This window comes from Solanum tuberosum, unplaced genomic scaffold, assembly GCF_000226075.1.
Source record: "Solanum tuberosum cultivar DM 1-3 516 R44 unplaced genomic scaffold, SolTub_3.0 scf00080, whole genome shotgun sequence".
NCBI lineage: Eukaryota > Viridiplantae > Streptophyta > Magnoliopsida > Solanales > Solanaceae > Solanum > Solanum tuberosum.
Genome location: NW_006239007.1, coordinates 1,893,958 through 1,911,121, shown reverse-complemented (window position 1 = coordinate 1,911,121; position 17,164 = coordinate 1,893,958). Strand labels below are relative to the sequence as shown.

The 17,164-nt window shown below is 32.3% G+C and overlaps 2 protein-coding genes across 2 annotated transcripts in view; both read right to left on the bottom strand.

Annotated features, from left to right (window-relative positions):
• Positions 1-2,696, bottom strand: part of LOC107060435 (uncharacterized) — a 4,532-nt gene extending 1,836 nt beyond the window's left edge. Inside the window, exon 1 of the mRNA XM_015308397.1 lies at positions 2,212-2,696. Coding sequence (XP_015163883.1) covers positions 2,212-2,654 — 443 coding nt within the window. The 5' untranslated portion in view covers positions 2,655-2,696. The remainder of the gene's footprint in view (positions 1-2,211) is intronic.
• A 7,224-nt stretch (positions 2,697-9,920) lies between these two features.
• Positions 9,921-15,974, bottom strand: LOC102590406 (probable serine/threonine-protein kinase WNK5). Its single transcript, XM_006346621.2, has 7 exons — positions 15,134-15,974; positions 12,941-13,206; positions 12,626-12,849; positions 12,385-12,542; positions 11,700-12,021; positions 11,246-11,614; positions 9,921-10,525 (listed from the first exon to the last, which is right to left on the bottom strand). Exons 1-7 carry the CDS (start codon positions 15,251-15,253, stop codon positions 10,146-10,148), a joined length of 1,839 nt encoding a protein of 612 aa, XP_006346683.1. The 5' UTR covers positions 15,254-15,974; the 3' UTR covers positions 9,921-10,145.
• Positions 15,975-17,164: the final 1,190 nt, after the last annotated feature.

Below are 17,164 nucleotides of genomic sequence, written 5' to 3'. Positions count from 1 at the left end.
GGACTCTATAAATATAGGTTTGTTTCTTCTAACACAAGAACAATAACATCCACAATGTAGTCGTTTAAGAGTCTTGTTTATGGGGAGATTTATTCTCTCTAAAGTTTCAATGTTTTTTCTTTATATTAATTTTGATATAATAATATTTTGATTTTTAGTATAAGGTTTTGTTATCTAATTTATCAACTATATGATTTGCAAATGGTAAGCTTCCGCATGACGCCCTAATCACCCCTTCAGAACCCAACAAGTGGTATCAGAGCACATGGATCAAAGAACTCCGCATGACGCCCTAATCACCCCTTCAGAACCCAACAATAACTAATCAAATGAACATCCCAATTCATGGGATAAACTTGTCTATCTCGGGTGATTGGTGTTGAAGTATATATGGACATCCCAATTCATGGGATAACTTTTGTTTATCTCGGTGATTAGTGTTGAAGTACATGACCATCTCATCTAAAAGTTTAAGTTATTAGAGAGTGCGTACTTTTATTAATAGTATTCTCAACACGCTTCCTCACGTGCAGACCTGATTCTTTTTTATGGGCCAAGCACGTAGAATTCTTTTTGATATGGGTGACAGTGAAATTTGATCTCAGAACCTCTGTCTGCTCTGATAACGTGTTGAGTGTGTGACAATCTCATCTAAAAGCTTAAGCGATAAGAGAGAACACACTTTTATTAATAGTATTCTCAACAATGGATGTGATGAAAATATTTTTCCATTTTTTCTCTTTGATTTGTCAATTTTTTAAAAACATTCTCTAAAAAGAAAAATAATTCCTAATATATGAGGAGTATGCCTTCCTTAACGAAGGTATAGAAAACAAGTTTCTTAAGTGACATTTCAAGTTTATTGTCTTTTTTCTGTCCATCCAACCCCCCCCCCCCCCCCCCCCCCCTCCAATTGACTATCCCACCCATGTCAACCCCCACTTCCCACACCATCTCACTCCTATAGTACATTTCACCCATAGTATTTTTGCTAAATTACATATATTTGGATAAAAAAATTTGGCTTACTTTATCAAATACAAATAATAAATAAGAAATTCTCTTATTTTTTCAAGAATTTTTTTTAAAAAAATAATATTTTTGTATCATGAGTGCTTAACTATTTTTAGCTCTAAAATTGCTACATAAAATGGGTGCTCTAATAATATATTTCAATAAATTACTAAATTTAGTACATAAATAATAATATTTATCACAAAAGGCCGTAACATATATAGGTCCGCCACTGGTAAAGATAGGAGATATTGCATTAAGAATTTGAGATTATGAGGAGCTGGAATGTAGTGCAAACATTTAATTGACATCCACATAAATAAATACATTTCATAACACCTTTCAAATAGTTTTAATATGTTTTCCTTTCACTATAATAATAATAATAACAACATAAGGATGCAGATACCTTTTAGGAAAAATTACAGAAATCCCACATTTTAGTTTACTTATTACCATTATCCCCTATAAATTTTATAAATTTTCAAAATCCCTCATTTTTGCGCATTAGATTAGTGTATCTCGCGCATCAGATTAATGTATCAGCGCTTATATTATTGTATCTCGCGCATCAGTATTGGTGTATCATGTATAAAATGTACATCAGATTAGTGTATCATGTATAAAAATGTAATGTTATCTTACTTAATGATTAATGTATCTCGCGCATCAGATTAATGCATCAACGCTTATATTATTGTATCCGTTTGGGGATTTCTGTAATTATAAACTTTTAAGGAATAAATTATAATTTTACCTTAAAAGTATGTGATTTCTGTAATTTACCCTAAATTTTAAGATATAGAATTATAAAACTTTTTGGACATTTACCCTTCAGAATAACTATGACATGTGATGTTTTCTGCAGTGAATGATTTGAAAAGTCGATAAAGAACAAGTATTTTAATAATTATAAATTAGATTACATGGCAGTCAGATGCAGACGGATCGGAGGGAATATTTTTCTCCTTATATTTAGGATTCATAGGTAGAGTGCATTAAAAAAAAGTAATACATTCATATTATTATATCATTTCAACTAAAACATAATTTACAAACATGGTAACTAGCAAATTATAACTTATATGGTGAATTTTATAACAACAAAGCCAAAACAGTTGTTTTATAAAGGGATATTTACCTTCCGATCAACGATGCACGTTATAAAATATCACAAATTTATGTTAAAGAGCATACCTGAAAATGAGAAAATTTGCATCCCCTAAAGCAACTTTGGCCTTTTGCACCATTACATTATCAGACCAATCCCAAAGGAACTTATCATAATTAGCATACTTGTCACTTAATCGAAACAATAATTCATTCTTAATCAACAATGTTCTTATGTCCTCACCGGATATCCCATGACCAATAATCCGAACCACTCCGAATTCAGCAGCGGAACTCAATAACCTACTCATCGCGTCATTTTCCCTTCGCAAAATCGATTGATAATTGATTTCATCAGGCACCCAACGATGATGTGTAGTTTGCGGGAGAGTCAAATGAGGAATGCTTATGGATTGATCAATGTACTCTCCAAACATTGAATTGACAGCCGAACGCGATCCTTTCCCCGTGGGGATTGGAGATGGTGGTGGTGCTGCATAGGAGAAGGGCAAACGGTTTCTCAAACTCATCAAATTTTGATTGATGATCAAATGTTTGATTAAATGAGAAAATGAAAGTGAAGAGTTGAGAAAATTTAGTTTGGTGGAGAAAGTGCATGGGACCTTAGTGGTGGGGTGCTAATTCAAAGAAGAATTGTAGTAGCAAGCACGTCTTCCTTTTTCATAAAGTTAGCAAGAAACAAAAATGCCTTCAAATCTTATTAGCAATTACTAATAGAGAAAATTTCGCATAGTAGTTATCTTTTAATAAATAATTATTGATTTTAGTAATATTTCTTATTTAGTCATTTATAGTAGTATTAATGTAAATTTATCGTATGTTAAAAGTCAATTATGCATGCAATATAAATATATTATAAATGTTAAAAAATATATTATGTTTGTTTGGTAAGAAATTAGCACAGTGTGATAAATGTATTATTCATGAATAAAACTTGTATTATATGTGTTTTATAAATTGTTCTATGTGATATGTATTAAAACTGTATTATAAATATATTATTATAAGTGTCCAATGAAAAGAAAATGTTATTACTATAGATGGTAAATATTTTCTTGATATATCACCTCTATGTAAGTTTCCCGACACCAAAATTATTAGAGGCCTTTAGTATCAACTGTTTTTTGGGGAAAATTACTCAAAAAATATATGTTCCCTATTTATTTAAGGAAAAACTACTTAATTACGCAAACATTTCTATCATATTAAGTAATTCTACCTATAGTTTTTAAATAATTACATATTATCTCACTAACTAATAATTTAATACTAGATTTCAAATTTAGATACACCTAATACATTTATTTTTACCACCAGATACACTATGAAATACAAAAATATATTTCTTTGTTTCCTATTTGGTACTGACTTTCTTTTTGTTTTTGTTTATTTTCTCTATTTTGTTTTGGTCAATCGGGCAACTCTTGGACCCTATTTGGTCCTTACTCCGTTTCACAAAGAATGACCTGGTTTGACTTGGCACGGAGTTTAAGTAAATAAAGAAGACTTTTGAATCTTGTGGTCCTAAATTAAAGTTATGTCAAATGTACAAAATTGTCCTTAATCTTGTGGTCTTAAATATGCCACATAGGAAAAGTAAAAAGTAAAATGTTAACCAAAAAATGAAAGAGGTCATTTCTTTTTTAAACTGAACTAAAAAGGAAAGGAGGTCATTCTTTGTGAAACGGAGGGAGTACATATTTTATGTTTATAATAATATTGTGGACTTGGTCCACATTTAAACCCGAAAATAATAATAATACAAAGATATAGGAAGAGAGGCGAGAGAGGGAGAGGGTGAGAGGAGAACAAGATAGGAGGGAGGCAAGTGAGATGGGAGGGAGGTGCGAGAGAGAAAGAGAGAGAGTTTGCGTATTCTAGGTAGATGTGAATCACATTAGATACATGTATCTGAGATATCACATTCATCCTAGATACATTTTGAAATATAGATACATGTATAGGGAGAGAATTGCAAGCGATAGAGGGAGAAAAATGAGTGATTTAGGAGAGAGGTGAGTAAGAGAGTTAGATACATGTGAATCCACTTTGATACAATTTATCTAGACCAATTACATTTTTTTTAAAAAAATTAAACGCCCCAATATACATTAATAAATAAAATTAAGATGATACAATTTCTCTAGACCAATTACATTAATTTTGACCCGATATATTTAAGATACATGTATTTGGACGGACTAAATATATTTAAATCTGAGGATGGAATCTTGCATGAATAGTAAAATATTTTAAATTTATTTTTATTGTGGGAGGGTTGCATGGGGAGCGAGTGATGGAGTGGGGTGAGAAGCATTTTAAATTTATTTTCAAAAACTTAAGGGGAGATAGTGATACTTTAATATTTAAATTTTACTGAATACTAATAATTTCCATGATCCATGATCTATGACCCGTCAGCTAACCTACGACACATAGGTCCTTTCCGTAGAATCCTTGGTCCAAAATTTCTTTTAAGTCCCATCATCATTTTACGACCCATGGGCTATGGACCGTATAGGACCTTATACGGTCTGTAGTCCCAACATTAGATTTGAGGCACCAAAAATCACTAGCACTCTGTTTGGATCATTATTACTCATTGTATTGTATCGTTATCATACCTACAATGTTTGTTTTGATTGTTATTTAAAATGTATTGTATTGTATTGTTAAATTTTGTTGTTACGTAACAATGAAAACCCATTTTATGGAACAATCGATTTGGTGTGTTCCCATTGCTACTTAATTTCTTTTTCCAATTATATCCTTACATAATCTTTTATAATATTATTTTACCCTTTACCCTATATTATTTAATTTTGATCAAACCTCCTACCCTAGAATAATTAAGGATTTTTAAATAAATTTATAAATTACAACACAATACGATACAATCAAACCAAATAATAAAAATGTTATTAAACAACAACAAACAATACATTCTAGTCAAACATTGTATCTACCATACAATAGAGTACAATACAATATAGTACATTATGAAACAATGGATAACAATGATCCAAGCAGAGTGTAAGTCTGGATCTCCATCTATGGGCACTTCCTACGGCACCAGACCGTCCTGTTGATCCGTAGACCTTCATATAGGACTTGACGTTTTCAATTTTTTCAAGACCTATTCCACGACCACCATCGAAGGATTGTATGACCTTATATGGCTAGAACCAACAATTTATCAGCAACATTCCTTTGAAACTCAACATACAAATTTCTAAGGTGTAACACCATAGGTCTGACCCTTCGCGAACGCGGACTTCCCTTTGTGATCGTGGCCGGAGGCCAGAGGCTTGACCCTTCGTGAACGGGGCAAGGTTATGGAAACGCGAAGGCTAAACATTCCATCCTTCCGCAATCACAGCCGGGGCCATGGGAACACAAAGGCTAAACTCCCATACCATTTGCAAATACGGACAAGGTTCCGCGAACATGGAGGAGGAAACCAACACCAGAACACAACAACACCAAAACACAATATTCACTGAAAAGACCTTCGAGATTTATTCGAAATCTCGTGCACACAAACCAGATATGCTAAATTCAACTAAATTTAACATTCAGAACTCATTGGAACAATGAAAATATGGATTAGAGGTTTCCTTGACACAATGCCTGTTAAAGTCGCTACAAACTATTTTTCACTCAAACAGACCAAATTGCCCTTAGAACCTCTGAAAATTCACCCCGAATCTTACCTTAATCTAAAATCACCATCTGAATCCAATGAAATCATTGAAAATTCAATTCTAGCATTCAAAATCTGAACATTGACCAATGACAACTCTCGATCTAAATACACTTAAACTTCACACTCAAGAGCTCAAATCCACATAAAGACTTTGAAACTGAAAACGATAACACTCCTAGACCAAATTCCGCATTCTGGAGCTGATGAAACTAACATAATTTCATTTCCAGACTCGCAACTTTGGTTGTTGAAAAAAAGTCATTCTTAACAACTTAAAGTCTCCAAAATGTTAAAACTTCCAAAACCACAACTTTTTGATCGGATTTTAGAAGAACCAACCTCGTAAATGGAGCAAACATGCTCGAGGCAACTATCTAAAGAGGTAAAACAATAATTTTTCAAAAATTTCAGAAAAAGACCTTCTGGGTCATTACATGTAGTTACTTGGTCAGCAAATAATTAGATGTAATTGACAGAGGGTAGTTACACTCTCCAATTCTCAGGGAGGGGCTATGAATTACTGGTAATTACATGATATAGTTACAAGTTGATTACTTTTAATTTCCTCTTTTAATTTTTTTTAAATTTGTTTTATTTATATAATTTTAAATTCTGGTAATTACATGAAATAGTTACGAAAAACTCATATGCTGATTAACAAAGCTATTATTATATGCAGGAAGGACACAATTGATTAAGAGCCTATTTGGATTGACTTAAAAAAAGTAGCTTTTAAATCAAAAATAAAAAATCAAACTAAAAATGACTTTTAAGTCAAAAAATAAAAAGTAGGGGGAGACCTACTTTTGCTTTCTGACTTATTTTAAGTCATTTTTGACTTATTTTAAGTTTTTTTTTATATTTGTCAAACACTTGCAAAAGTAAAAAACTGACTTAAAAGTAGGTTTGACCAACTTTTAAGCCAATCCAAACGGACTCTAAGTCAGCTATTTTTGGTATTCAAACTTTCTAGGCACAAATTTTTGTGCTTCCTAAAAGGATCCTAAAACTAGTTGAAATTGTTTGTAGAACATTCGTTTGGATAGGTAATACAGCTCAATCTAAGAAAGATTGGTATCCTGGGAGAAATTATGCAGACCTGAGACAGTAGATGGGCAAAATATTACCAACATGACTTTTGGGAACCTTGCAGCTATCTTGAAGCAGTTATGGGCAATTACAGAAGAAAAATAATGTGTCTGCATTAAATGGTTTCATATTTACTATATGAAGGGTGTTAGTGTTAATTTTTGCCCTACTCTCAAGTTTGCAACTTGGGTCATTAGAAAAAAACATTAATTGCCAGAAAGTATGTTATGGAAGTTCAGCATCTCCAGGGTGATTTGGAAATTAGATTAAATTTGATGGTGTCAAATGGGAGAATCTCAATCAGGAAAATGTACCTTTGTTTGATACCAAAATTTCAAAAGATGCCTTGTAAGAACATTCTTATGCACCCAACTATTTATCTTAGGCACAAGTTATTTTTATGGTTAGCAGCATGGAAAGATTAGCAACAATGGAGAGGTTACAAAAATTTGATAACCAAGTCCCTTTGTAATGTGTTTTCTGTCATGCTCCTCTTGAGCACCTGTTTTTTTGGTTGTCCTGTTACAAGGAGTTTGTGGGGTATATTTCTCACTTGTCTTGGAATACACAGATAGATTGGTGACTGGAATGCAGAATTTTTCTGGGATAATATGATGGCTAAGAGAAAGCGATCGAGACAATGCAGCTATAGCGTAATTATGTGGTTTTGGCGTGCTGGTGGCAGTTATTTGGAGGGAAAAATATTTCAAGCTAATAATATATGTCGAGAAATAGCTTATTATATTCATATTTAAAGGTAGAGAACTAGTCAAATGGAGGCTTTCTCTGTAAAAATTCATTAGAGTGCCACGATACGTAGGATCCAACTTATATTCTCTTTAAAATGTAGTATAAATATATATTATGTTTAAGTTGTAATAACATCTTATTTCTTTATTGTATAGTAAGAATAGTAGCTTGTCTAACTAGTCTTAGCTTGCAGGTTAGTATATAATGAGAAATAGGTGGTCACCATTTATTTGATTTTGTATTTCCAATTTTTTGGTCCGAAAGGAATGAAAGTTGCTTTACCAAAAAAAAAAGAACAGAGATTTTCTTTCAAGAGTTGCATTAATCAAAGGTCATTGTTATTCATACTTAACGTTTTCTTTGAAGCTTGTCTAACGTTTTCTTTCAAGAATAGTAGCTTGTCTAACGTTTTCTTTCAAGAGTTGCATTAATCAAAGTTCCTTTCATACTTAACGTTTTCTTTGAATGGTTGACAACATTCGAAAGAATTCGTATGCATTCTGACTTGCTTGATCATAGATGTGTTGGGTTTTTAAAGGTGTGAATGGAAAAATGAAGAGTTGTGACTTTTATGAAGAGTTGTGACTTTTATGAAGAGTTGTGACTTTTATGAAGAGTTGTGACTTTTATGAAGAGTTGTGACTTTTATGAAGAGTTGTGACTTTTAATAAAAGTTGTGACTTTTATGAAAGGTTGTGACCTTTCCAAAAGATTGTGACTTTTCCAAATGTTTGTGACATTTCCGGTAAGGCACAATAAAAACTTTTTCACACTACCCTTTGTTTTTCTATAAATTGAGGGATTTCCTCTCATTTTAGTCGAACTAAATTTTCTGGACTTCTACTACTACTAAATCTAGTATTCTAAGTGTACTTTACTTCCGTTGAGTGGTTCGCTAACACCGTGGTTTTAGGTACCGATACACCGGTGAGTAAGATCGTTCTATCCTGAGAGGATATATTCCATTAACCTCGGGTACTTGAGGGGAGCAATTTCCTTAAGGGGACACTGTGCATTCAGTAGGCTCAATTTTCTTTCTTTGAGAAAAATATATTTATATTGTTTCTAATTTGTTTCTGATTCTATTTTCTCTACTAGTTTTAATTTTCTAGTTTGAAAATACTCTTTAAATTTTGTTGTTTCTTACCAAGTTCTTCAAAATTTTATTCTAAGTATCTTAGGAATACAAGGTGAACAACAAGATGTACATATTAGGAAAAAAGATCATTAACAAGGATTTGGTGTTACCAACCACTATCTAATAACTTAAGCTCGAGGAAGGATGGTTTACTTGAGACATAATTTTCTGAATGATCAAATTAATTTGACACCCCAAGTGTTGAAAAATGACTTACATTGATATTCTCTTAATTGGGTCGAGAGACTTTAGGTGACTTTTAGATTATTTAGGTTTGAACAATGAACACATCTGGATGAATTGATAGTAAAGTACATATTTAAGTTCGGATATCTAAGAACTATAATCTTAGTTCACATTTATTATTAATAAAAATCCAAGTTGTTGCTTGAACAGTTGAATGGCAACATCAAATTATAAAAAAATTCTACAACTCTCTTGGTGGGATTCAACCTCAAACTAATAGGGTCACTGTATTTGCATTGGTCACTTTAATCTGTAAAAGGGTATAATTTGGGTGACATCAATAGTTCAACACATTGGTGTATTTCGAATAGAAGAATGAAGCAACATGAATGTTGAAAATATAATTGAAATTTTGTATAAATTTACTAATCACATGGCTTTAATAGCCCACATAAACAAAGTAGTAGACGTCCTACAACTAATAATTTTACTACTACCTTCGTCCACTTTTAATTTTCATAGTTTTCTTTTTAGAGTCAAACGGTAATAACTTTGACTAACATTTTACGATGTATTTTTTCATCATGCTAAATATTGAAATTTATAGTACTTTTCGTATAGTTTTTGAATACCCAAATATTTTAATTAAAATATCGAATTAATGTAATCTAATTTAACTTTGAAAATTAGTAAAATTGACATTCGATAATTAAAAGTGGAGAGAGGGAGTAATCAAAGTATTAGACTTGTATAACTAAACAACAATAATATTCTAGTAAATGGAAGTATTAGGCTCCTCCAACTAAACGACTAATTGTTTCAGTAAATAAGTAGCTGCAACAACATTCAACAGGGAGCCATGGTGAAGCCGAAAGAATTAATGAGCTATACAAACAATATTTGATATGACAGGGAAATGCATGTCTTTCACATATATAAACATTAAGTCGAAAAAGTTTGAGATTCAGTAATATTTTACAATCACAGGATAAGAATTTATTTCAGCGGGGTTTTAAGTACCAAGGGACTTGACAAAAGCTTAAACAAGGAGAAAGAAGAAATATGGAGATCATTTTATTAGACTTAACGGTTTCAAACCTTGTAGGAGCATCCTGTAAAGTGCAATGAGCGTTACCAACCTAAGCCATGGCCTTTTCCGATCCCAGGTTCATGATAGCCAATATTCTCAACAGCACCAACGGTCTTGAACAATCGCCTCTTGTTTATCTCTTCTACAAGAGAACGATGCAGCAATTGACTACGTATATCAACAAGTGACCGTACCTTAGTCAATTTTGGGCGTTGATTATTCATTTGCATTGTGTTCTGATTCTTGGACAACATGCTTGTTTCAGGACAAAACCTTGTACTACATTTGCTTGTCTGCTGAGATTCTGCTTTCTTGGAACCCATACAATCAGCATCATCTTCATGAAAGTTTACGTTGTTGAAGGATTCGTAGGAGGTCATTGAGCATTGAGAACTTGAATCATCATACAATTTCAACTCATCTGCAATCAGTATGAATAAATAAGACTAACGTGCAATAAAATTAAGATAATGCATTTTCTTTGACCTATGCAAGTCATTTTTCAGTATTTAACTTCATTTACTCATTATTCTTAATCTTTAGCACTCCCTCCATTTCAATTAATTAGTTTTTCTGGTTTTGACTTGACATGAAATAATTTAATTGAAATTTTAAAAAGTAAACAAGACATTTGAATCTTGATGTCTTGAGCTAAAGAAATGTACAAGGTAGCAACATGTTATGTAGAAAGTTAGAATTAAGGAATTGACAAAAAGGAAAAGAGACACTTTCTTTTTCAAACAAACAAAAAGGGAAAGTAAAACAAGCAGAGAGTATTGAAAATCTCATTAACGCACTCTCTAATTTACTAATACTGGTACTAAATATTAATTTTAAATATATAGTTTTCACTTTTGAAAGACCACTCGAAACAATTATTAAGAAATTATTTTCATGAAAAATATTATAATGATTTAACTACTAGAAAAGAAGGATTTTTCCACCACAAATCACTGGGAAATTTGTGTTAAAGAACATAATTATACCATTGATTTTCCATCGAACTAATTGAAAAAATGCATGGTGGAAAACAAATTCTCACTGAAATAGTGGGAAAATAGTGATTTTTTAGTAGCATTCCATTGTAGTAGTTGATCATGTGTAAAACTTAAACAGGGAATTAACAATAATGCACACAAACCTTGAAGCCAATCATGGTCTAATTTCCCTTGATGGAATGTGGACTTATATGAAGGAAGGAGACCAGGTAGAGAAAGTTGGGAAGAAGAGTGGGAGGAATTGTAATAGAAAGGGTGGGGAGTATTTTCATCATCATCATCATCATTATCATCGTCTTCTACGTAGTTGAAGCTATGTTGTTGTTCATAATTCTGAAGAGAGGGTGACTTCTTCCATTCTGGAATCAGATCAGAAATCTCAGTGTCAATCATATCAGCAATTTGAAGAGGATCCCAATCTGTTATGTCTAACTCCTTCACCATTTCCGCGGCCACTTCCATTGCTGTGTCACTAGAAATGTCGAAAGGGAAGAATATGTTCCTCGCTTGCCCTAAACGTAGACAAGTTCAATCAGTAACATTTTCCTAGACAAGTCTTAACTATGTACTTGTAAAGAATAAAAGTTGAGGCAATACCATTCTTTTGAAATATTTGTACTTTGAGAAATATGGTATCATCTTCAGGATTCATTGTTCCTGTGATTGTCATGTTTGTGCCATCTAGTACTGTATCATCAGGCTGAGAAGGTATAATTTCATTCTGTTTTCCGTTTGGCGTAAGCTTTTCACATGACAAATTTATGACCGGAGGTAAATCTTCATGTTCATCAACAGCAAGGAATGGATCCCTCAATAGCTCAGAAGCAGATGGCCTTTCAGAAACAGGACTCAAGCATCTTCCAACAAATCTTTGGGCTTCTGCATCATTTATCTTGTAAAATGCTTTAGGTAGCTTTCCCTGTTGATAAAAAATATTTTTTCATTATCAGTGTAATTTAATTTGTTACCGAAGATTACTTTACCAAGTAAAGGATTTTGTTGCAACGATATAATATGAGTATTTATCACCAGCACTCTATATAAATGTCACAAAACATTTTAGCGACTCTGGATGCAATGACAACAACTCAATTACTGCTAAACGTTTTTGAGGCAATAAATATTACTGTTAAAAAGAAAATCTATTGTCACTATCTGTCTATTTTGTTGTAGTGAACTATTATATATAGAGTTATCTGCAACTATATATACTTTAAAGTAATCTGATTGTGTAAATATTTGATATGAAAACAAAATGTGGAAACCACATTGATGATCTTACTGAGGTGACTTTCTTGTATATTTGAGCTGGATTTGAACATTCACTATATGGATACTCAGAAGTGAGCATTTCTAACACACACATGCCAAAAGAGTATACGTCAACGAGTTCATCATAATCCTCTTCGTATAGTTCTGGTGCCATAAACTCAGGAGTACCTAATATATATAAGCAGTAATAACAAACAGAATCAGTACAGTTTTGGCCTATAGAAAAATAGTAAAGTCAGGTAATCAATCACCTATGACACTATGAGCATGGTGTGATCCACAAAGTATGGTTGCTAATCCTAGATCACCAATTTTGACTTGGCCAAGATGTCCATTCACAAAGATGTTGTCGCACTTGAGATCTCGATGTATAACTGGAGGATCATGACAGTGCAAATAAGCTAGACCCTTAAGGATTTGACATCCCCAATTCTTAATCGCGTGTATGTTTACTCGCCTGTATTTGTGTCTATACCTACATCAAGTAAACACACACGCGGTGTTATGATATAATTGTCGGTGTATATAACTTAAAACTTTTTCAAGATGTGGAACAAAGATATTACTCTCTAAGGGTGCCAGAGGTAAACATTTCAGTAATGAAGTTGAAGGTTCTGCCTTCAACATTGATCCAAGATGCATGGAATTTCATGATGGATTCATGATCAAGTTCTTTAAGGAGATGGACTTCTGAGTAGAGCCTTTGTAATTCTTCAGGTGACCTAAACATGTCATTGAGTTTCACTTGGTTCCATGCTACTTCCATTCCTAGTAACTCATCAAATGCTCTGTATACTATCTTTGTTGCTCCTTTCCCAAGGATCTCTTTGAACTGCAAAAATAAAGACATCAATCATAATTAAACACTTCTCTCTCCGTCCCAATTCAGATGTCTTACGTGTTTCCCCCCCCTATATTTAGTAACTTTTCTAATTTCAACATTTTAAAACTACAAGATTTAAAGAACTATACATCTATTTAATTTAGGACTACAAAATTTAAAAGTTTTTATTTATTTCTTACACTCTATGTGCCGTCGAACTAAAACACTTCGAATGAAACATAAAAAAAGTACAATATATGATGAATATCAATCATATATGAATTTGTATTGTTCGTGTGGCCACTCCATTTAACTAGTCATATTACAATAGTATAATTAAAAATTAATTTCTCTAGAACCAAATGTATATCCACCAAAAGTCAATTTGCTAGCCTAAGATTTGTTAATTTGTACAGGCTAATTTCTTTCTGTAGATTGTTTTATGGATCTATTTTTTGTAGACTATACTAGAGACAAGGTTTTCATGTCCTCCTCATGTTATTTCCTTTGTGCTTAATATAATATAATAGGGGTCAAGCAAAACCCTCTATACCTTAGGTGTACAACCTAATTGTGATAATAACTTAATATAAAAAGGAAGGAAATAAAATCCAAAAGTCAATGGGCCAAAATCCCTATACCACACAAGTTAGGCTGGGTTTGTCACCTACCAAAACAAAATAAAAGGTGGAATATTTTATCACGGGAAGAACCACTCTAGAGGTGCCCTTGTGTACAATTAACAAATAATTATATATATTTTCTAGAAGTCAACTTGCTTCTTAATTAATTAATAATAATGAGGTCGGCCATTTTGGATGTTTTCAACTAACATTTGCCGCCCTATAGCATGCTATTTCTGAGGATAATCAAAATGCCATTTCTAAATAGTGATGTAGGACTAGGTTGAGGCACATTTCAATTATTTCAATAGGTACCTATTTAATTTTTACCAGCATAAGCAATAATGCCCACAGAAATTCAGAAAAAAAAACACCAATAATTAATATTTTAGGGATAAGGGTCTGAAAAATATCTCAATTTTGGTCGAAGTTGCTGTTGCGATACTAAACTTTCATGAGGACCTATTAACTCCCTAGACTATTTAATATCGTATTTTAAACATATATATTTGCCCACGTGGACATAAAATATAATGTAAAATTATAAATAGTAATGTATCCACGTGGGCACATATATACCTTTAAAATACACTATTAAATAGTTCAGAGGGTAAAAAATACGATATTAAATAGTCTATGGAGGTAATAGGTCCTTATGAAAGTTTAGTATCGCAACAACAAATCCAACCAAAGTTGGAGTATTTTTCAGACCCTTATCCCAATATTTTAAAATCTTTATCTAATTAATTACCAGTCCTCATTGGAATATTATAGAGTACAAATTCTGTGTGATCACAAATCATCTAGTTTTCTTTAGATTTTATTTTCTTACAAGTACAGATTTGTTACCTCATTAGGATTGGAATGATTAGATCTAACCCCTTTGCTTGTATCTATCCCTATTGAGAATTTTATCTAGTTTTCTTTAGCTTTTATTTTTTTCATGCTTGTTAATTAGTGCAGATTTGTTACCTCATTAGGATTGATATGATAAGATCTAGTCCCTTAGCTTATACTTATCCTTATTGAGAATTTTTTTATTTCTAATAAAAATCGATTAGACACTCTGTGTAGTGGTAAAAATTTGCTCCAAGAAAAAGTATGACAAAAGAGATATGAATTTCTAAACGCAAAAACATCCATTTAAAAAGTTTAAACTCGAGAAAATTAAATGAAAAAGAAGAGAAGTGGAGTATTCATTGGTCTATAGAGTAATTCTCAAAGAGATCAATGATTTAAATTTGATTTATCAAATTGATGATAAAGTGCAAAACACCAATATATATGAAGTAAAAAAGATATGAAAAACTTACACGTCCATAGCGTTTAGATGAATCCATTTCCACATACTCCAACTCCAAATTTGTTCCATTAAAATCAAGCATTTCATTCATCCCAACTTTATGCTTGTTCAACCAAAACCCCTTATACATACACAAGGAAGCAAACAAGTACTCCAACAAAAGAAAATCTTCTTCTTTTACTTTTGAAGAATATATATATCTAGCAACCAACTACTTATATATATGATTATCACTAAACTTTATTAGAACAAAAACACAAAACTATAATAGTTTCTCTTGATGTAAAAGATAATAGATAAGCTAATGCTATTCAATCCGAGGCTTTCCTTCATGATTTTCATAAGAGAAAACACCAAATAATAACCAAAAGAGCCTTGAGTAATCAATCCTTAGCATAATCCAAGACATGGCTACAACTTCACGTGAAAACTCGTAATCCCCACAAAGCATTTGGAATAAATATAACACAAAAAGCACTATAAGAGGTGAGGATGCAATCAACAAATCAAGGGAATATAACTAAATTAAAGTAGACAACAACTTTTCAATAGGAATTTAAAAAAGTGGGGTACTTTTGACAACAAATATAATTGATGGGATTCTAAACTTGAAAAATCTATGGCCATGTTTTGGAAGTGACATTTCTTTTTTGAGTGGTGGATGATAATCACATAAATGAGATTTTGAACCAGAGAGCGATGTGATCGAATATGGAATAACTAGTAAAAAGAAGAGAATTTGAGAGAAAAGAGATGGAGAAAACTTTAATTTTGTGTTTTGTGTGTCAAATAGTAAGGTTGAATTAGAGGGATTTTGTAGAATAAGACTTTTGGGATTAACAAAAGGGTGGGGTGTTTATGGTGAAATATGGCTTTTTTGAGATGACTTTATTACTGTAACACTGTTGACCTTTTCTCTATATGCCATTGTGTGACGTTTTTTTTTTATCTTCCTTTTATTTCCAATTTGGACTATGTCCTTTTTTGTTATTATTTCTAGTAAGTTTTATTTGGAAATAATTCTAGGTCAAATATAGAAGTTAGTACTTAGAAACGATTGGCCATGCTTTTTTTAATTATTACTTATTAATGGGTCTCTGAGTTTGTCATTGTTGTAAAACTAAAGCAAAATAAGACAAGAAATATAGAAGATGAAAGCAATAGAAATAGGGAGACAAGATATGAGAGCTTTTTCTTATTATTTCAAGTCTTCAAGTGTATCCAATAGGAACCCTTATGCCTCTATTTATAGTGTAACATAGAGGCATACAAAAGATAGTCATAAACATGACATTAAACATGAATATAAAGAAGGAGGTTATGTGTCACGACCCGAGCCTACACCCAGGACGTGGCCGTCACTCAAGAACCATTGCTAGTCCCCAAGTGAACCCTCATCCTGACTGACTTCAAGCGGAAGACTAACTCAAAGCATACAAAGCTTAAAAACTGAATAAATATTCATGAAACTTAAATAGAAATCTTTAACTCAAAATAAAACTATAAATAAAATAAATTATTCAACTCGCCATAAAAATAAACAACTTAAGTCTTTAAAACATTTAATAAAAGAAATAATACAAACTTCTCAACTATACTGACTATCTATGAGGCCTCTAACTGATAAAGATGAAAGTCGGAACAAGACCCACGACATCCTGACTAAACTAAAAAGTAAATGAAATCCTCCGGAAATAAGGAGGCTCACCATAGCTAACTCGAACTCCCGGATGTATCAACGAAGCTCCTGTTGATGATCCTGAATACCTGTGTTTGCATCATGAAAAGATGTAGGTCAAATGGCTCAGTATGTGGAATGTACGAGAATGTAAGAGGAATTCTAAAGCATAAACATAAGCTTGAAACTTGATAAAAAGGAAACATACTTACCTCTTCTCAAACTTACTCAACTCAAGGAATACTCAAGGATACTCAAAACTACTAAAACTTACTCAACTCATAAGATTAGATACTCAACTCAAAGATAAGATATTCGACTCTGGGTACTCAACTCTGGATACTCAACTCAATATGACTGAAC